At 42.5% G+C, this 21,908-nt stretch overlaps 1 protein-coding gene and 1 long non-coding RNA gene across 3 annotated transcripts in view; one reads left to right on the top strand and one right to left on the bottom strand.

Moving 5' to 3' along the window:
• Positions 1-3,963: 3,963 nt before the first annotated feature.
• LOC132323815 (uncharacterized) lies at positions 3,964-8,102 on the bottom strand. The gene is made up of 2 exons (XR_009485436.1): positions 8,061-8,102; positions 3,964-4,325 (listed from the first exon to the last, which is right to left on the bottom strand). It is a non-coding gene; the product is annotated as an uncharacterized LOC132323815 (long non-coding RNA).
• Positions 7,421-21,908, top strand: part of REV1 (REV1 DNA directed polymerase) — a 55,061-nt gene continuing 40,573 nt past the window's right edge. For both annotated transcript variants that reach the window (XM_059839503.1, XM_059839502.1), the window contains exons 1-2: positions 7,421-7,667; positions 21,128-21,194. In XM_059839503.1, coding sequence (XP_059695486.1) covers positions 21,138-21,194 — 57 coding nt within the window. In that variant the 5' untranslated portion in view covers positions 7,421-7,667; positions 21,128-21,137. The remainder of the gene's footprint in view (positions 7,668-21,127; positions 21,195-21,908) is intronic.

Here is a 21,908-nt window from a genome sequence, read left to right as displayed (position 1 = left end):
TCTGTCTACATGCAACCCAAACAAACAAAAAAACCCCAAACCTGTATTGACCAGTCTCCTCCTCTGGCTCACAAACATCCTCCAGATAATTTGATTCCTTTAGCCCCAGCACAGATTTTTTTTCTTTTCTACTACTTTCTACGACTAGCATGGTCGTAACACTCACGCCATTTCATCCTTGCTGACATGCTGTCCTCTTTTTTCACATTCTACTTGTTTATCCCTTCCTTTAGTGTTGTGGCAATTCTGACTCTCTCTGGGACTCCACACTGGGCTGAGAGCCAGCATAGGCCAGATCCATTCAAGGGGCTGTTTTCTCACGAGCTGTCAGTTTCCCTGTACCTCAGAACAGCCAAAGGATAAAGTGTTAAGAAGACTGTGATACATGGCAGAGAAGTGAGAAGAATATGAAAGACTGACTTTTGTGACTAACATTCATCTTGGCTAATACCAAACATCCCAAAGCCCAGACATTTACATATGAGCTATTCACCCCAGAGTCTGCATAGTCAGGTACATTCAAGGCTTGCTCAGCTGTGGGTATCTAAATAAGGAGAAATTAATTCAATCCTTCACTTTTGGTTCAAATTGCATCTTCTGTATCAGCATTCACTAAATCCACTACATCCACTTCACTGATGCCAATACTATTTTTCAATATTTACATTCTTAAAAATAACACAAGCCATAACATGAGAAAAAAAGTATGCCAGAGTACAGCTCTGTCTTCCAGAGTACCTCAGGATCCTTTCTGCCTGTTAACTGCAAGTAGCAATAGAATCTGTAATTTGTTTGGTATTCACTGTTATTCAGGAACCCTGAGAGACAGAACAAATACACTGACTAATTTCTACCACGGAGAAGCTGAGCTCTCCTATGGCTTTAGAGAGAAAGAACCCCAGCAATAATTCCTGGCCCTCTGTGCAGAGAGAAGAGAATATGTAAGCCTGTTTGAATGTTGTCAATAGCATCCATTAAATCTGATCACAATACCCACCAAAAAAAAGAAGAAGAAAATCTTGGCAGAAAGTAAAATGTATGGTCTTCCATACAACTGAGATCTCAAATGACTCTGAGGAGGAGGAAAACACTGGCTCCAAGCAGAAAAAGGGAAAAGAACTGGAGGTAACTGGCCTCATTAGAGAAAAATCCTTCCTCTTCCTTAACACAGACTGCCTAGAGTTCACCGAGTAAGAGACTTGAGAGAGTAAGAACTCTCTTCCTATGCAACTTGCAAACAGGCCAGCAAGGGGCCTTGCAAAGTCCTGCAGTCAGCAGGGAATCCATCTGCTGGGTCACTGTCAAGAGAGATCCATGTCTCTGAATAGGGAGAAACAGGGCAGTTAGGTGAGAGACACAGCTTCAGGCTTATTTATGTCATTGTGATCCAATATGCCTCCCCAGGGGTTTGTTCTTGGTTTGAGGTTCCTTCCAGTTCCCTAACAGTGACTTTGTTGTTTTGAATAGACTGTCCTGTGCTGTAGCAAGCAACTACTTTAGGCAGAACCCTGTACCAATGTCTGTGTCCAACAGTGCTCCAAGCTCAGCTCAAGAAACTGTAAGAATGACAGCAAACGAGATCAAGGTCTCCACTTCAACTTCTCATTGAAACAGAGAGGCAAAACTTGCAATCAGTGAGTATTAGACTAGGAAGACTATGAAAATAAAAGGTAAATGGAATAAAGGCACACATTATTTCTATATATGCATAGAATACTCTTACTTAATATCTTTGAGTATTGAGCCACGCTTTCAGATTCATTAAAAATGGGGCTGCAGGTGGCAAACCAATCATGTATTGTTGCCCTTCACACAAGGAATTTTGCATGGAGGGAACTGCTGAAATGGAGATACCAGAGCACTCTTGAGATGATGTATAAATGTTTGCAGATGTGCAATTTTCATCTAAAATAAATTCTACTGCAGTGTCCTAAACTGCTTCAGCACAAAATTAACCAAAGTAAAACTTATTTTTATGTATTCTTCCCAGTTGCAAGGGCAGATGCAGCCCTGACGTATGACTGGGGGAGGATTCTTCACCATTCAGCTGTGCCCACAGGATCTGCACCAGCAGAGTGTTGCACCCACCAATGGTAATGAGCAAGAGGAAGACAGAACCAAGAGGTCTTTAGACTCTTCAGTAAATCAACACTTTGTGTAAAATAGTCCTGATGCATTGCTCCATTCTGGACACTAGTGCACCTCTCCAAAATGACTACTGGGGGGTAAAGTAGGTTCATAAAATAAAGCCATGTGCCAGCATGTTTTACTCTTCTTAGCTGGGCAGTACATGAGACAAATTCATATTGGTGACACCTTTCCCTTCAACCAGTGGTCCTGTGATCTGCAGTAGTAACTCAACAACCATATTGCTCCATCATTAACAAAATGTCTGAAGCTAAGGTTGGCTCTGATTCTTTCCAACAGCCTTTCTAGGTCTGTTTGTTTTTCATAATTGCTTTGCTTCCCATAATTTTTCACCTAGGTCTTTATTCTTGCCTTCTGTGCAAAGAGCCTCACAGCCACTTCCCCTAATGCCAGCCCCAAATGTAGATTGCTGCTCTCTGCAAGGTTTATGTTATTTCATCCTTTCAGGACTGCTCTTAGTTACACACTGAGAAAAATTTTTAAAGGGTGGGAGGGATGGGGCAGATTGTTTGCAAGTACAGATTATCCTAGAGGTTTGGCAGGTTTTTGTTGTTTGTTTGGGGTTTTTTTCTTTATGTTTAAAAATCACACCAGAGAAACACGGATTTCTATCCCTGGCCAGGAATCGTCCTTAGGTTCTTTCACTCTTGAAAGAGCGAGAGCAGCTCTGCTTAGTAGAACTAATTAATTATAATTGCAATAAAGCATTTATTCCACTTCAAAATATCTGACTGCATTGTGATTTAGGAGCTAACAAAAATAGCCATCATGATTAAAAAGTAGGCGTAGGCAGTGATATGTAATAATGCTACAACCAAATGCCGCAGATGAGATTTTACAACAGCAATTTCACTGGTTAACATGAAACAATAGTGCTCGGTCAGGAACTACTGCAATAATCCTGCAGCTTTTACATGTCAATATTTAGGGCATTACTACAGCAGGCTGTGTTACTACAGCATTGCAGGAGTTGTGAAATGTGTCTCTGTCGCTCATAATTACCTCGGCCCTGCGAGAGACGTGCGAAACTACAGACGAGCAGCCTTCCCCTCCCTCCGACTCCGCGGCGGGCTCCCGAGGGGCGGGAGGACGGCGGGGCTGTCGGCGGGGCTGTCGGCGGGGCTGCCGGCGGGGCTCTCCGGAGGGCGGCCCGAGGGGCGGGAGGATGGCGGTGCTGTCAGCGGGGCTGTCAGCGGGGCTCTCCGGAGAGCGGCCCGAGGGCAGAGGGGCCGGGCGGGCCGGGCTGTGCCCGCAATGCAGCACCGCCTCGCCGGGCGCCGCCCCGGGCAGCCGTGTCCCCCCGCCGCGCTGCCGCCCGGACGCGGCTGCCCGGAGCCACCCCAGCCCGGGGCCGGCTGGGCTTGCCGGTGCCCGGTCCCGGCTGGCTGCTGCGGGGGGTGCGGGTGTAACACGTGTTTGCGCGGAGAACAGCACCACACTGCCAGCCACGGCCTGAGCCACTCGCGGGCAGCCGGGCTGGCTGTGCTGGGGATAAGAAACAGCTGGGGATAAGAAACAGCTGGGGATAAGAAACAGCCTTGGGCGGAGACAAACACCTGAATGAATTGCAAGGCTGAACCTGTTGGTATGAAAGGGTCCAGAGAGAGAGATGGATTCAGTGTCTTCTCTTCTCATCCCTCTGATGCCCGAATAAAAATCACCTCCGAATTTGCGGCTGAGAACTGAACCTGAGTTGAATGCACCCAGCGTGAATTTGACGCAGGTGATCCTTCCAAGAGCTCCTGAGCCAGGAGAACTACAGAGTGAGAAGCAAGGACCCTTTTCCCACATGCCAAGTAAAAAGTTCACTGCAGCTATTCTCAATTGTTTATTTGTCTGTCACGACTGCTGCTTACAGCAGCTGCACGCCGGTGAGTGCCATGGTAAAGCAGTGAGCAGCAACTGGTTGTCAGTTTCACCTCATGGACCCTCTCTGGAAATGGATGAAAGTGGCAAAGACACCTTCTACTATACAACCAGCTTGGCTCTGGTAGTGCCAAGCAATTGGAAGTGCTCTGCCCTTTAAACATAACTACCTGCAGACCAGCAAAACAGCAGGCAATGGCATAGCCCAAGTTTTCTTTTTCCTCTGTGGAATGGCAGAAGATTGGTGCTCTGTTGGTCCTTGCATTGGTGTGTAGTTGACAGGCCAACATCGCCCTGGGAAACACGTGAGACTAGAAAAAATACACAGAAATATCAGCATGGGGAGGGATCTTCCCTTGGTGGCTTTACATGCCCTTTCTGACAATGTGAGATGTCACGACACAAGCCTTCAGATGCCATAGCAGCCACAGTCACTGCTTGGTAATGCTTCCTATATTAGGCTGCAAGTAGCACGACCCTGAGCTTCTCAAGTTTCACCTGGAAATGCCTTTGTGCTGAAGTTACTGAAATTACATCAGATGTACTTTCCGTAAGTCAGAGCAGATTTTGACTCAGAAAATGAGATTTATAGGTAAGGGCTGCTCAACAGTAACACCTCATTGAGATGCCCAGTTAAAAACTCAGTCCCACTGAACACCTAGTGCCTCTCTCCCTATCCTCAGATTTGATTCCAAACTCCATGAAGACAGCAAGAATGCTTTTACTGAAGTCAGCAGGCTTGAACCAGGCTTCACCCTGTAAATATTTACCAACGACTAAGCAATAAACCCAGTTCCCAATCTGGCTACTATAACCTAAGATGTTCCTCTGTCAGTTCAGGAGCTCGCTGGTGAAGATGAGTTACAGCATGAGTGCGTTAAAAGACAAAAGATAACTCACTACTGTTATTTTCTGGGCCTTTTCCTAGACTTGCCTGTTTTTATCCTCTTTTTTACATTAAGTCTGTTTTCTGTTTTTTCCTAAACTAATATTGACCTATTTTAACTAACTGTATCTATTCTATGCTGAAAGTATAGAATGGCTGTTTCAGGTTTTTTTACTGGTAACTCTTACCCCAGCTATATTTCACAAAACAAAATAGCTATCCCCACATGCCTCTCTAAATAATTGTTGGTTCCTCTTATAATTTGCTTATATGTCACTTTCTATTTAAAAATAAAATACAATCATTGACTAACCATTTCAAAGCTGTTCTTGCTAACTTAAATTAATCCCTATTCCACTTGTCTTTCTGCCTTTCTGCTCCACAACTGCCCCCTAGAGAAACAGCTCTGCAAGAAAAAAAATAATGCACATATTCAGTCATGCAATACTTTTAACAGTTAGTTTACTCTAGACTGGCAAGGACTGGGATTGGTAGAGTCATTTTCTGGCAAAACTGGAAAATGTTGGCCCAGTGAAATGGATATATTCTAGATAACATATATTTTCTAAACAGTATTTTTCAGAACTTTTTTTTTTTCCAGGTAATATAATTGCTGATAAAAATTAGACTGAAAGCAGCCAGCAACGTCTCCAAAATTTGACTTAAAGCCAGTCAAAACTCTAGTTACTGCTTCCCTTTGGCAGGAAACACCCATATTGTGAAGAAAAGATTCATTAAAATACTGAGCAAAAGTCAAATATTTGGGTTGTTCTCATGAAGGTTGAGAGTTGAGCTATAAATTTTTCTCAAAGTGAAATGCAGCAACCACTCTGGCTAAAATAGCTGATGCTCAGCTGAGAGACACAGACCTGAACTCTTTTTCCTTATCCTGCATCGATATTTTGAGCAGTGTGTAACGGGTGAAATACGGGTGAAAGGCTGGACATTCATTAAGTTTTTGATGTTATCACTCAAAGTAAAGAAAAAAATATTTTAAGTTGTAATATTTTTCACAGAACAGGACAACTGTGGCTATGCAGATAGAGAAAAGAAGATTCCCCATAAGCCCTTGTCTTACAGTGATAACTAGCTTCATCCCTGGAACTAAATCCATGTGGGTCTGAGTCCATCTGACTGGTGTGGTTATAACCAAACTGGAGTTTTGCCTAGCACCAGTGGGGACTCCTAGCAGATCTGTTTGTATGGACACAATGGTAGAACGAGGTCTATTTGCTATTTTTATAACAAATTCCATATACCAGAATCAGAAGAAGTCAATAGTAATTTTTATGTAAATTGCATAAAGTAGCACAATTAATAAGATTGGTGTTTCTAAGTATTTCTCTCTTATTTCCCCTACATTCCCATACCTCTATTACACCTACTTTCCTATACAAGAATCTCCACATACCCTATGTTTTCCCCCAGAATTGGCCTTCCGTTCTTCTCAGCCTCCCCATGGATGCACTTCAGAGTATCCCCAGAGCACTGAAAGGAGGTTGTAACCAGGCGGGGGTTCACTCTTTTCTTCCAGGCAACTACTGACAGGACAAGCTGTGCCAGGGTAGGTCTGGGTTGGACATCAGGGGGAATTTATTAATGGAAAGAGTTGTTAAATATTGGAATGGGCTGCCCAGGGAGGTGGTAGAGTCACCATCCCTGGAGGCGTTCAAGAAATAACTGGATGTGGCACAGTGCTATGGTTTAGTTGACAAGGTGGTAGCTGGCTTAAGGTTGGACTTGACAATCTTGGAAGTCTTTGCCAATATAAAAGATTCTGTGCTTCTGCAATTAAAAATGCAGAATCACATGGGAAGAACCAGTGGGTGTTATTCCTGTATCCAGCCCGGGAGTGGAACAAGCAGGCCCTTCTTCTGTGAAAGAAACTCCCTCTACAGCGAGGGTGGCGAGGCCCGAACCTGGCTTAGCTCTAGTTCATCCAGGAGGACCCAGCCCGGTGAGGGACAGAGCCGGGCGGTACCCGGCTCCCGGCTCCCCGGCCAGAACCTGGACACAGCGGGGGCAAGCACCGCCACAACCCCACTCGGGCCTTCCCCACCCGCGTGCCGGCTGCAGGGCGGTCCCCGGGCGCGGGAGTTCCGGGCTGTGCCGGAACGGCACTCCCCGGTGCCGGCCTCCGCGCCCGTCCCGGTACCGAATCCCCGCCCTCCCGCCCGTGTCTGCAACGCGCCCGTCGGGCCGCCAGGGGGCGCCGCCGCCCCGCGCCCGCCGCAGCCCGCCCGCGCGCCCGGGGAGGCGCGCGAGCTCTCGCGCCGCGCCGCGCCCCGCCCCTCCCCGCCCCGCCGTCACGTGCGCCGCGGCCCGGCGCCTCTCTCCCTGCGGGCGTGCCGCTAGGGGGCGCCGCGGCCCAGGGGCCCTGCCCGGGCCGGCGCGCGCCGTTTGTTGACCGCGCGGCGGCGGCGGGTTGGTGGCGCGAGACTCTCCCGTGACGCGCTCGCGGGAAGGGAAGGGGGTGGGGGTGGAGGAGGGGCCGTGCCGGGGACACCGAGCGAGGTGCGGGGAGAGAGAAGGAGGGAGGGAGGGAGAGAGAGAGAGCGGCCGGCGCTGGGGAGGAGGAGGAGGAAGAAGAAGGCGGGCAGGAGGCGGCGGTTGCGTGCGTCCGTCCGTCCGTCCGTGCCGGAGGGGGAGCCGCGATGTGAAGCCCCGCAGACACACAACACGCACACACACACGCACACACACGGCCCGGCAGGGCAGGAGGCAGCGGCGGCGCTCCCGGGAATGTGTGTCTGGGACGCGGCAGAAGGTGAGCGGTGGCGGAGCTGGCGCCTTCCCCCCCACGGCGCGGCGGACCCATGGCGGGAGGGACGTGCGGGGGGTGGCTCGGGGACGGGGAGAAGGAAGGCAGGCAGGAAGGGAGGGGAGCGGGAGGCAGACGCGGGGCCCGCAGCCGCTGCCCTGACTCCCCGCCCCTCCCTGGGCCCGCGGCCTGGGCCTTTCCCGTTCTCTTCCCGGCGCGGGAACGGGGGGAAGGGAAAGGGGAACGGCGCGCGGCGTTATGTAACCGGCGCGTGGGGGCCTGGGCTGCCCGCGCGGGAGGGCGGAGGGGGACACGGGGACAGACCCCGTGCGCGCCCGCGAGGCGCCGCGGGGGCGCGCCAGGTGTGCGCGTGTCCGGGTCACCCGCCCTTCCCCGCACCTGTGCGTCTGTCTGTCTGTCTTGTCTGTGTCTGTCACATGGGGCCTGCGCTGTAGACACAACACGGGTCCCCCAGGCAGGGCCGGGGAGAGCGAGGCTGTGCCACAGCGTTCCACCAGCGCGGAGGGGTCACTGCAGGGAAATAGGCTGGAGGGGGAGGAGAGGGGAAGCCCGAGCCTTGGCGCGGCCGTGCCCTCTGGAACGCTCCCCGCGCTGTAGCAGCCTGTATCTTGTCTGCGGTTTCCCGTAGTGTTTGTCACAAGTTACATTTGCTGAGCAATAGTGCCGGGTATAACTGGTGTTCTGAAGGGAAGAGGGAGGACCTGTGCTTGATGAGTAAGCCCGTGCTTACCAACACTGAGGGATGGATGTGTTCACATCTTGACCCCTTTACTGTGTGATTTTGATGCTTTCTGCTATACAATTACCATTGACTTGACCTGTGATACTGAGCTAAAAGCCCCTGATGGGAAATGGGCTGTAATGGCATCTTAACCTTAAGAAGGAAGAGGAGCATAGTATCACCAGCACGTTTGGGTTTTCTGAGTAGAAAGTCTGTGTGTTTTGTGCTGTAATATTCCATTATTTCTGATGCTTTAAAATTAAGATCACAGTCTTCAGAATGACAGGGCTGTGAGTACTCTGCTTGTGTTAATAACTGTCTTAATGAAAAGATGAGTTGATGTTTGTTGTGCATCTTGATCTAAAATCCAGGTCCTACCTTGAATTTGGCACCATAATCCAAAGAGACAAAACCAGGGAACTTTAATTTTATAATCTGAATTCTTTTTTCATTTAGATGCAATTGTTTCTCAAATAGAACTGTTTCGAGCAGTTGCCTAATAACCATTAGTTGCAAGAAGTTACAGCTAAAATTTGTTTCTGAAATAGTCCTGTTTTACTAAGGTTTACGACATTAAACACAAATGAAATCCAAGATCAGATAGAAATCCAAATCTCTGACAAATTCCTTGCTATCTTGCCTCAAGCATGTAGTTATTACCCATTCCCACCATATTGGTCTTTCATTCAGTCCATTTCTTCTGCTGGATAATGTACCAAATCCCTGTTAGTAAATAATCCCAAGCTGTCACACTGGAGGTCACTGGTAGGACAGTGTTAGTAGAGGCACAGTGCAGACACCTACCTTGTGACTCACTCATGTTTAACTACTTGAAGATTTTTTTTTTTAAGTAAAGTGCTAATAGGAAAAATTATTAGTATATTTCAAGCCTCAATTGTAAAGTGGTTGTACATTTTTTTCTGATAACAATATGTGATTTTTTTCAGTACATTGTTTAGTAATGAGCCCTTCAAACCTAGGCCAGTCCATCTTTCTGAATAGTACATACACTCTGGTACAGCCTGTTCTGGTGCAGTGATAGTGTGTTGTAACAGAGTGCTAATTTTCATTAGTTGTTTCTGATCCCTTGACCCACATGACTTCTTGAAAAAAATTTTATGACAAATTTTCAATCTTTCTACCATCCCTTTCATTTACTAGAGAGATTAAAAAAAAAAAAGTAAGAATTAAATCTGGTTTTGAGTAGGTAGAAAAAAATTAATGTGATTACACAGACTCTTTTTTTAATAACCCAGGACAAGCAGGAAAAAAAAACTTGCCTGACCCTGCCATGTGCTCTCCTCATTTAATTTGTTAGCTATTGTTTATTTCATAGGGATTTTTTTTTTTTTAATTCAACATTTTTCTCTTTTAATTAAAGGGGTATATTGTTATCACTGAGATCTCTGTCAGCACTTAGGAGGTTTGCCTGGTGTATATATAACAAGGGAGCTAAATATCCAAATGTTGAAACCCTTCATCAAGAATACAATGTAGATTAATTTGATGATAGTGCCTCATGTTTACCTAAGCATAGCAAAGTGAGGAAAAAATTGAAAACAAGTAGAAACGAGAGTGGCCATGGAATTACAAGAAAAAGTTGGAAGTAAGAGAGCAAACCTTAAGTGGATGCTCTCCACTTAAAAAATCATGAGGAATTCTTAGACGTGTGTCATGCAGTATACTTGTGGAAGTGACTTTGTCTAACAGATAGGTATCTGTAGTGCTCTGCCCCAAGAGCAGCTTTTTACTCTGTTGTGGAAACCAGACAGCACTTAATTGGACACACAAATGTTTTTAGAGAGGAGGGCCATGTCTGTGATCCCCTAACTGTATTTCACATGGAATGTCTGGTGCTCATAAGATAGAAGGCAGAATTAGGAAAGGCTTCTTTCTCAGTGTTCAGCAGAAGAGAGGTGAGTGTGCAGAACAGCCCTGAATTCTGGGCTGGAATGATATCTTCCATTCCTGTGGCTTTTATTTCAAAATCGACTGCTTAAGGACTGCTGCTATTGTAGCCAAGGAATCCGTAACCATGAAGTTCCCCTAGGAGATACTTCCAGTATACCCAGAGCAAGGATTGTATATTCCATATTCCTTCCTTTAAATGCCCAGGCAGACTGTAGTCCCTGAATTTCAGTGTTAGCTCTTGGCTAAAGCAACTCCTTTCCTATCTCAAAGTTTCAGGTTTCCCAGCTGGTATTCTGCCTGTTTGGTAGTGCTGAAACTGGTGACTTGAAATTCACTTACTTGCAGAAGTAAAGCTTAGCCATGCTGTGGTTAACTCTTCTGTTAGTTTTGCTTTTCCATTCCCAGCTATATATAAATACTTTACCCAAGTCCTAGTGTAATGGAATTCTTGGTTGTAACCTCCTTATTTGGTTTGCCTCAAGTAATGCTCATCTCTTCGGTGTCTTGATTTATGAAAGTAAATGAATAACACTGGGAAAGAGAAAGGTGGTTTCTCTTAGGAGAAGACACTGCTCAGGTGCCTTGCAGAGTCATTCTTGCAAATGCAGGTGGATTGGTTTGAATGCCAAAGCAAGAAAGCAGTGCAGAAGCTATCCATAGTAGGGTCAAGAACTACTCTAAGGTTTTTCCATATTAACATAGAGACTGGCAATCTTCTGGTAAGGTGAGGTATGCGGTGTATTTTGGCAGAATCCTGGGGACTGTTGACAAAACTAGTATGTTTTGTCAGGTTCCAGTTGTCAGTGAATATCCAAAGTAAAATAAAGTTCTGTCCATCATGTTCATGACTTCACCTCTTTGAGCTGGCTCACATCAGGTGTTTGTTCAGGGCATGATGAGTTAGCATCTTGAACAAATGGTTGTGCTCCACTGAGTTAATTTTGGAAACCTAGGAGCTGTTGCTTTTTAAGGAAGTAATGGAATTGCTGTTAATTCTTACAAACAGGAAAGCCCCTGACCCCATAGCATGTAACGTAAATGATTAGTGCAGTCTTCCAAGTAGTGTATTTTACCATTCTGTGAAATTGAATGCAACTCTCAGTTGAAGTAAAGAACAAAAATAATTTATATTGAAAGGATACTGTTCCTGATTTCTGAATCTGCTGTTGTTTTCAGGAAACATTAGAGCACTCAGCTCTAATACTGCCTTTTCAGTCATAATTCCTTGATTTTCATTCTGTAATTGCATTATTTGGTAAGCAGTTCCAAGAATCCTCTTAATAAACCAATAGTAGGGGAGAGGTAAGATTGTAATGACTTTTTACTGTAATTTCTGGCTGATTTGAAGTTTTAAGCGTTGCCCCTTCCTGCAACTTCTATATTGATTTTTAACCCAAGTTTTAAAATTGTAGCATTTGCTTGGGATAGGCCATTTTTGCTCTGTAGCCATTTTGTATTGATCTGTTTCCACTAAGCAGCAGTGTAACATTGCTGGTTTTATGTCAGAGGTGCTTAAAATACCAACTTAGAACCAGTACAGGCCAAGAACACAATTCAGATTTGAGTTTAAATTAAAGGATCTGGAAGAATTAGAGCATTTTTGGTTTTTTCCCTGTACTTTTCCTGGAAAATACAGAAACATGGTGTTCTTCTTATTTTTCTCTGAATCTAGGAGGAAACTTGATAATATGTTGGATCAGATCAGAAGTTTGTTTTGTTAACAATAAGCAAACACATTAAAATAATTTCCCTTTGTGTTCTGAGCTTCTATACTTTGTTACCTTAAAAAAAAAAAGAATATGTTTTTGTTCTATTTGTCTATTGAATAGATCTGGAGTTTTAGCATCCTTGGTATCCAGTGTCCGATAATCTTAAAATAAACTAGGCTATAGATTAAAAAATATTTCCATTTCTTTTGATCTCTCCACTTGCTGGTTTCATCTGATTCTTCCTAGTCTTGTTGGTCTGAGTTGATGAAAAAAAGTAATATCTGTGGACTAAAGAAAGATGTAGAAAACTTGAGTAGGAACTTGAAGCTTCAAGGCTAAGTATAGAAGCTTTATGTTGTGAAGATTTTACTTCAAAAAAGATTTTGCAGCTTTGAGAGTTTCAAAGGCGATGTCAGAAAAGCATTTGGGAACTTGACTGTGCAATGTCAGTTGAAATTAAGTAATGTCATTCAAACACTGCTATGAACAGAGGATCTACCTGTTTCAATACTGAATCTGTAGTTATCAATGCTTTTGCTGGTGAAGTTGTTGAGTTCTTAGAGTTTTGCTGCCCATACATGAGTAAAGAGTCCTCCTTAGTATCTGACTTCATCTACCATTTGTAAAGTAGATGCCTTCTCTCTTGTTTTCTCTGAAAAGCCTGGCAGGATCAGCACTTGCTCAGTGATAACATTGGGTTGACCATAAAGCACATCTGCCTTGGGCATGTCTCCTAAAAAAACCCCAACATCATCATGAAATAGTCAGGGTTGCAAAGAACCTTAAAGGTCATCTGGCTCCACCTCCCTGTCATGTGCAGGGACACCTTCCACTAGGCCAGGTTGCTTAGAGCTCCATCCAGCCTGGTCTTGAAGACTTCCAGGGATGGGGCATCCACAGCCTCTGTGGGCAACTTGTTCCAGTGCCTGACCACCCTTACAGGAGAGAATTTCTTCCTAATATCTGATTTAAACCTACTCTCAGTTTGAAGCCATTCCCTCTTGTTCTGTCCCTACGTGTTTTTGTAATAGTCTCTCTCCCTTGTTCTTGTATTCTCCCTTCGCATACTGGAAGGCCACAATTACATCACCCTGAAGCCTTCTCTTCTCCAGGCTGAATAATCCCAATTCTCTCAGCTTCTCCTCATAGCAGAGGTGTTCCATCCTTCTGATCATCTTGGTGCCTCTTGTCTGGGCTTGTTCCAACAGGTCCATGTCCTTCCTGTGCTGGGCCCCCAGAGCTGGACACAGCACTGCAGGTGGGGTCTCACCAGAGCAGAGTAGAGGGGCAGAATCCCTCCCTCACCCTGCTGCCCATGTTGCTTTGGATGCAGTCCAGGGTATGATTGGCTTTCTGGGTCATGTCCAGCCTCTCAGCCACCAGCACCCCCAAGTCCTTCAGGGCTGGTCTCAGTCTGCTCATTCCGTGTATTGATTGCAGGGGTTGCCCCTCCCCTGGTGCAGCACCTTGAGCTTGGCCTAGTTAAACTGCATGTACCCTCTCTTTACACTGGTTACAGTGCTGGCCCAGAGCCCTGGGCTTTGTTTCTGTGCCATTCACTACTGCCAAAGTGGTCAGTCTGGGTAGTCAGGACCCACGTTGGTCAGCAACAAAGATTGGTTTGTTGTGTGTGCACATACATACAGATACCCATACACACATGTGTAGTCAGATACCTAAATTCAGTCAAAAAGATGTAGTCTCTGAAGGATTTCATCCATCTCTTGGGCTGAAGTCTGGGGAAACTCAAAGTGGTTATATATATAAGGTTTTCACAAGCACAAGTTCCTCTGAACTTGATGTTAATAAATTCAGAGTGTCTACAGATTCCTTGCTTTGATCACCTCATGAAAATTTTGCAGTTATTTTTGAATAATTATACCTCCACTTACCCACTTTTTCTGCCTTGTTAAGTTTTTCTTTAGCTTTACAGGGATGTTTCAGTTGTGCCTGGAAAGTCTTAGAAAGTCCTTAATCATTCAGCAATAGCAACCTCTTCTAATTATTTGGGAGTAGTGATCATGGGTTTACTTACACTACCTACTGACTTCTTGGCCTATGCCTTAGCATAGACTGCTTTGGGAAGACAGGAGTTGTGGGACTGGATTGTCATACTGAGTGCACAAACCAAAAACCTTCTAAACAAGTTCTGTTGATTTGTTAGGTAGAAAACTAACATCCCAGTCTTCATTTTCAAAGAAAAAAGAGACATCATTCTCCCTTCTCAAATATTATAGATAGCTAAACAGAGGGGACTGGAGGAAGACTATGCAGCTCATAAGCTCATCTTGTTCATTGATTTGGATACTCAAGTCCAAGAGAGCATTTCCTTTTGTTGATCTATAGTCCCTTCACTGTGTTGGTATTTAGAGTCCTAGTTTCACAAACCATGTTTCTTATTCTGATTTTACTTAATGGTTTTTATTCTGGATTCTAGGCACTTAGAAGCTGGCATAAAGATTATGAATGTGCCAAGTCCTCTTGGGGTTGAAGCCCCAGAAGAATTTAAGCACAGGAGAGAACTGATGAAGCCAGTTGGTGAAGTTTGCTGAATCTTATCATTGTATTGTGGCACTAAGAACCCTTGTGTCAAAGAAGTGACACTTGAACTAATAAGTGAATTGAGCTACCTGATTACATACAGCAAGGAACGTTTGTGAAGAAAAGCTATTCATCACTGGAGAAGTCTGAAGGGGCTGGGGAGGTCATGACTTAACCAAAAAATGCAGAAATGTTGAAACTGAAGGCCAGTCTTCTGTAAGCAGAAGAAAAAACCAGGTTAAACCACTACTTGTGACAAGCTATAAATGAACTGTAGCTGTTACTGAGTGTTATTCCTAGAGGGAAATTGACAGTTGGTTTCAAGTTAAATCTGCCTTCCTATTTTTCAAAGAATTAGCCATCTCAAATGCCTTGTATGAAAGCAAAAATGATATCTTGAAAACAGGTTGTTCAAAGCTGGTGTGGATTGTACAGTGACCCTGGTTTCTGGACCTCGTGCTCGTGCTTCCTCAAGTTGGGACAAGTAAAACAATTGTCTGTCCCAGCCTCCCTAGTTAGTTGTAACAAGATATAAAGGCTTTTGCCTTGTACAACTCTGGTATAAAGTTGTTACAGTTATCTGTTGTACAGCTGGTTTTTGTATTATTGTTTATCCAGCAAAAGAAATTTATATTTCTTAGTTGTTACTTAGTTGTGTCAAGTATTTAGTCTATGATTTTACTGATTGTACCATGAAAAACTGGTCTGAAATAGAGACCATTTTGAGTTGCAAAAATAGTCAGTTTGGGAGCTGGATTAGTTTAGCAAAGAGTTCTCTTTCTGGGGGACTGATTGAACTGGAAGTTCTCAGAGTATCGTTTCTTTGCTGTCAACCTCAAATGAAAGTATGCGCAGAACATCATTTTAGAATAGTTATCTGCTCATAAGGAGTTGATTCTGCAGGAATTTGAAGCTTTTCCATGTTTTATTTGAGTTGTATGGTATTTTGCCTTTCTAGCAAATGCCATGAATGCTCATATTTTAGAAAAATGGTATTTCTAAATTTCTCATACTGTTTTCTAAAGTTTAAATTGCTCAAGATTTTGATGCTTGTTCTTTCTCATTTACACCCTTATCTTTAATCACAGGACATTAAGATGGTGTTGGGTGTTTTTGGGGATAGCTAGTGGTTCAAGTGTCCTTCAGCTAATTTAATTTCTCTTGATTTAAAGTACCATCAGAGATTGAACTGCAAAACAGAACTTGCTGGTTGGCCCTGTAACATCAGGTGCTTGTAGTTAGTTCTTATCCTGTTGGGGCGGGTGCCATAAGATGTGGAGCTGCTTGATTGTAACTTTTTCTTAAAGCCCTTACCCTATGGAAAAGGTAAGGTAGCCTATCCCTCTGGTTTATTGCAGGGGAAAAAGCATAAGCAGCACTACTTAGTGAACAGTGGCCAGCTCATTAGAACTCTGTATCTACATTTACACTGCCGTTAGTTATAGTCATGACCCAAAAGTTGGTTTCTAGAAATCGCTAAGATAATTTTAAGAGCCCATCCATTCCTCTCTTTTTGCCGGTCTGCTTTGGCTTAATCTGATGCTTTTGTAAGTCACTTCATCTTGCTAAACTTAGGGAAAGCTAAACTATAAAATTGTGTCAATTTTATGTTGATTTAGTGAGCTGAACTGCACATAGTGCCGGTGTGAATGTAGGGGTCATATGAGCTTGGGAAGAAGGGATAAAGTCTGTTAGGCCAGCAGAGGCTGAAGTGCAGAATCATCTCTTTTGGTAGCAGTCAGCCAACAAGTTGACTCAAATATCTTATGAAACTTCACCCTGAGACTTTATTTCTCACCTAGAATAAAATTCAGTCGCTTTGCAATGCACTGATTAATAATTTTAATATAGAATAGTAGTGCTAACCCTGAATTGTCTGAAATCATGGGCATTTAAGCATATAGTATCTTTAAAAAAGCTTTTGACTTTTTTGTGTAAGTTCTTTTTGCTGGATTCTGGACTTCTTAATATATGATAAAAAATTAGTTTTCTACCCTATAGCAGCAGCTCTTTTCCAGAAGACTCAGCCAAGAATAGGACTCTTGCGCTTAGAAATGTATAAACACATAAGAGTTCTTTGCTCAAAGAGCTTGAGGACTAGTGCCAAGCAGAGTGGTGAGTTTGATGTGGGAGGTGGAATGTACAGGCATGAAACTCAAACAAGCCACAAAATACCCACTTGATGGAAAAAGCTTCTAAGCCCTGCTGAGCTGGGATGAATTCAATCTACAGTTCAAGGAAAAGATTCTGATGCTCATTAGGAGTGGCCCGAGACACCCATATTTCTGCTGGAGTTACACCTTTTATATGGGCTTGTGGCATGTGAGTATGTTAAATAAATCAAGTTCTTTTGCATTAGAGGACAATGACAGGATGTCTCTGGTCAGAAATGCAGACTAGCTGTTATAGTGTGTTCTACTTCCATACAGCTTTCAGTTACCAAAAATTGGATTATCTGTATGGAACATTACTTGTGTGATGTATTTAGACACAACTTTGGCAGGGTTATTTGTTGAGTCACAGTGCAGTCTCATTTTGTCTTTGGAAATAGTTCATATGTTTTCTTATAGGCAGAACCATAAAGTTCATATTCTGCCAGATTCAAGTTGGCTACTTGAAGAGGTAGCAAAAATACTTCTGCACTGTATATATGCTTGGCAGAGAGATTGCTGAAATGTATGACAGAAGCAGGGACTAGTACTGCACTGGAATTGAAAAGCTCATGATGATCAATGTTCACTTCTTGCAGAGTCATTGCAGAATACAGATCTGTGCTCCCAACCATTTTTCCCCATAATACCTGTGGTTTTGTTCTGGGCTGGTCCCTTAGCCATGTTAACAAATTTGTGCAGAGAAAACTGTTCTGAAACAAGTTATATACTTTAAGAAGGATCTACAAGAAAGATGAACTCTTGTCTGAAATTGGCTTGTTTGTGATGGCTGTTTGAAGTCCTCTGTCTTGATTTCTACCCACCCAGACTTCATCTACTTCCCACCTTCACATGTTCTTTACCAAGTGTTTCTCTTACTCATCCCTTCATCATGATTCCTATAGGGGGAGCATCATACCATCCTTACATTTCTTATTTCATGAACCAGTGAGCATGTTTAAAATCTTGCTTAACTTTTCCTTTGGTTTAATATATCTTGGGCAAGATATTTCTCGTGCTCATTTATTCCTTAGGTTTCAGCAAGGCAGCTGTAACAGTTTACCTTCATTTTTAAGGAAAAATTCACACTGTAAGGAGAAGTCTTTAGCAGAGAGGTTTCTCTGTAGTACAGAAACCTTGGTTCATCATTCAGTTCCTGGAACTATAAAGGGAGAAACTAGTCTCCCAGGTTTTCCTATCAGCATTAAGAAAATAATCCGTGACCCTGAAAGGGAAGACTTGAGTCAGAGACATCTAGTAATCACTGAAGTAGCATTTTCCTAACCTGGGTGTTCAGAATTTAAGTGGGCTGGCTTTAGTGGAGTGAGTCAAAAATTGCATCTGCTAAGGAAATGGTAAATCACTATCAGATGTTTTAAGTAGGCATTAGAGCCTTGTTTCTCTAGTTTTTCAGGCTCTAGGAAGACAACTTCTGAGCAATTGATACGTCATGTTTTTAGCACCTTGACCTCAGTAGTTTTGTTTGATTTCTAATTTTAATCAAACTAGGCACATAACCATGATTCTGATTTTAATTGGCTTCACTTTCAAACTAGAGGTCTTTTTCCTTACCTCCCAGTGTCCTGAATAAAAATGAAACATGTTTCAAGGTTTCAGAAAAGCTCACTCTTATGAAGGCAGTTCTTCAGTTTATCAGGCATTGGATATTTTAGTTTAAGCAGGATGTTGTTGTATAGGGATCAGAGTTATCAAATCCTGTCTTCTCAGTGGTTGGTGTTGTGGTGATTTAGAGTATGCATTTTGTACAGTCTTCTTTTTTTGCAGAGCAAAAGTTTATATTTGTATGAGGTTTTTTCTTTGATACTCTTAGAATCATAGAGCAGCCCAGATTGGAAGTGACCTTAAAAGAGTATCTAGTCCAATCTTTCATGGGTAGGGAAGCCTGGTTGAGGTTATCCGGTGCCTTGTCAAATTGCAACATGAAAATCTGCAGAGATGAGGACTCTTCCGAGTCCCTGCATTCCAGTCATTGATTGCTCTCACTCTAAAAACTTTTTTTCTACCTCAAGATGAAACTTCCTCGTGCAGCTTGTATCTGTTGCTGCATGTGCTTTCCGTGTGCCTCCTTATGAAGAGAGAGCCTCTGCCATTTTTGTAGCCACCCTTTAAAATTTTGTCATCCTTGACTAAGAGGGAGAAAGTAATTATTAGTTAAGATTCTGGTGTCTCTTATGAGCTCATACACTGATATCTGTAGTATCTAAAAAAACTGGATAACATTTTCAATAATGGCTTTTCTTTTTTCATGAACTTACTCTTTTCTGTTTTTCCAATAATTTCTTAGCCACAAGTGATAAATGTGAAATACTCTTCACTACAGCTGATGAAAAAATACAAATTTTCCATATGAAAGAAGTCATCAAGCCATTTTCACTGTACACTGTCCTCTGCAGCAAAAAAGTAAATTTCGTGTCTTAAGTGGTCATCTAGCTCATCTCCTCTCTTTTTTCTCAGTGCTTCTTAAGAGTTCTGTGGTATCTATTAGATGCAACCCAAACCACTAAAAATGAATTTCAGAAGGCCTAATGTCTTGGAAACAGGTCTATGGGTAAGAAATGCAGGTACCTAGAGGGAAAATACAGTAATTTGAGAAGTTTTGGATGTTGGTGTAGAGCTCATCTCCTTGATATGTGATTGATCTTCATAATTGCACAAACAACAATGTATATGTCAGTTGTGTATCTAGTTACAAGCAACTGTTAGTACAGAACCAAGTGCATAATGATATTTCAGTGTTTATGGAGGTCCTGAAACATAAAACAGATGCTTAGCTTTTCAAAATACCTGCTACCTGCTTTGACTGTAATTCTGTGGTTGCCTAATTTGCCATATTTGCAGTAGTCAATGAAAATGATAGTACTTATGAAAACTTCTGCTGCAGCTGTGTCGTATTTTGCGATCCAGGGTGGTTTAACTGGATATCAGAGTGTGCCTGCTTTGTCCTCTAGGACAAAAGGGAATTAAGAGACAAAAGCTAGGACTCACATTCAGCTAGGTTCATAAGAAATTGAATGTTAATACTATAAATGAGGTAGTCTCCAAAACAGTGCAGTAGAAGGCCTGGATAGGAAAATGACCAGAACGTGTTGTTGTCTTCTCCATCCATAACCATATGTGCTTCCTGGTAAGCTGGAGATTGAGTGAAGCTTTTGTGCTCTTGTTACTGGACAATGCTGTGGATAGTCCAGAGACTCAAAAGCAAGGATGGAAATAAAAATAGTTGACTTTCTTCTGTGTATTTACTGTAGTTCTGCATGGTTTTTAGGGAGGATAAAGGAATATAAATTAAATATTTAATGAAATAGAAGATTTAAGACAGTCACCTTTTTATAGTTTCAGAGTCTTGTGCTGATCCTCTGAGAGCTGATAGACCTAAAAGGCTATTTTGTCTTTTTATTTAGAGAACTATTTTGTTTGAAAAGTGAGTGATGTAATAGCAGGCAGTGATCTCATGATCTTACCACATCATTAATCAATATTCTAAAATCGGTTTTACAACAGCTATAGTAAATATGAATCACTTGGGTGCAGTGAACGGTTGGCCACAGTCCAAGCATTGCTTTTTCTATCCAGGAGTTCTGTTCTAGCCAACTAATAGCTCATCTGGGGACACGGCTGCATTCAGCATGTGGTCCAGGGATAAGTGTTTTGCATAAAGGAGAACTGCAGTTTGGCTGGTTGGGTTTGTTTGTTTGTTTATTTATTTATTAAGCGATGCAAATAAAAAGCCCCAAAGAATCAAATCACAAACCTAACTATAGATCATACTAGGTCACTTAAACATCTGGCTTTTCTTTGACCATAAGATCACCTTTGGTGTTTTGCTTTGATGTGATGTATTGCATTACAGCAACATATGCTTGGATGTTTTATAATCAGTTCTAAATCCATTGGTGTCTCCATTGTAAATCCATTAATCCAGTCTCTAATACCAGGAGGTGGCTGCCTGCATTGCACCATGTCTATGGTATCAAATAGGAAATAAAAGATTGTTCATGACCTGGACAATATTTTGCATGGATGTTAGCAGTTGTATTTAAGAACATTTTATTATTCCTTTTTTAATAGGAGATGTATGAGGAACAGAATGAATTTAATAAATTGTAATGGACAGTGAACATTGCAAGGAGTTTTTAATATTCAGGGTGAATAAAGCAAAAGGTGTGTGTGTGGATTTTGATATGTTGTAGGAGCCACAGTATGCATTACTACAAAACTTAGGAATCAGGTTTTTATGTAATCTTTCATTTCTAGATTGGCTGTGAAACTCAAATACTTCAGTGAAGCTGATTGAAAAAAATCTTTGTGCTAATCTGTAAATGGCCTGTAGTGCCATCATTGAAATGCTGCTGATGAACATTTAATTGATCAAGCATTGTTCTTCCTCTGCAGAAGCTTCAGTATGAGGCGGGGTGGATGGCGGAAACGAGCTGCCGATGGCGATGGATGGGGAATATGGGTATGTTCAAAACCTAGTATCTTTTTTTTAAACAGGTAGGTGGCACTGTGGTTAAAAAGGGGTTACAATTTTGTTTCACATGCCAAGAGGACACTATAAATGAAACCTTTTTGCTTTACTGAAAAATACATAATTAATTTTGAAAGAAATTATTTAATTACCAGGTTTTGAAGTCTGTGTTCACAATAATCACTAAATTTCATTATTAATAAGTGCAGACCCTTGAATAGTTTTAAATCACCATTTAAAAAATAAACTAAGTAATTTGAAAACTATTTACTGTTGTCTCCACCTCTTTCTGCAGTTGGACAAATAACTGAGGCACCTAATTTACATCAATGTTTAGAATACTACTGTATACTTAAGAACTGAAATATATGGAACCACACTGTTTTGTTAGGCAATGAGTTACCAATTCAGTGCCCAGATTTGCATCATCCCATTTTTTCTTCTTCTTTCTTTTTGTTCTGTAAAAGTTTATATATATATATATATATATATATAAAATATTTATATATATAGATTCTTTTCCTATAAGAAGAAGATTAAGGAGTATGAAATAAATCCTACCATGTTGATAACAAGATGCAGTTATCTTGTAGATATAAGTTTATGGTGGAGCATTTGCTATTTTTCATTTGAAAAATCAATGTCTTTTGTGTGTCAACCAAATACAGTTTGGAGGAATGTTTCTTACCTTTCCAGTCTTATAAT

This window comes from Haemorhous mexicanus, chromosome 2, assembly GCF_027477595.1.
Source record: "Haemorhous mexicanus isolate bHaeMex1 chromosome 2, bHaeMex1.pri, whole genome shotgun sequence".
NCBI lineage: Eukaryota > Metazoa > Chordata > Aves > Passeriformes > Fringillidae > Haemorhous > Haemorhous mexicanus.
The sequence above is the reverse complement of the archived record's forward strand: the minus strand, read 5'-3'. Positions and strand labels throughout refer to the sequence as shown.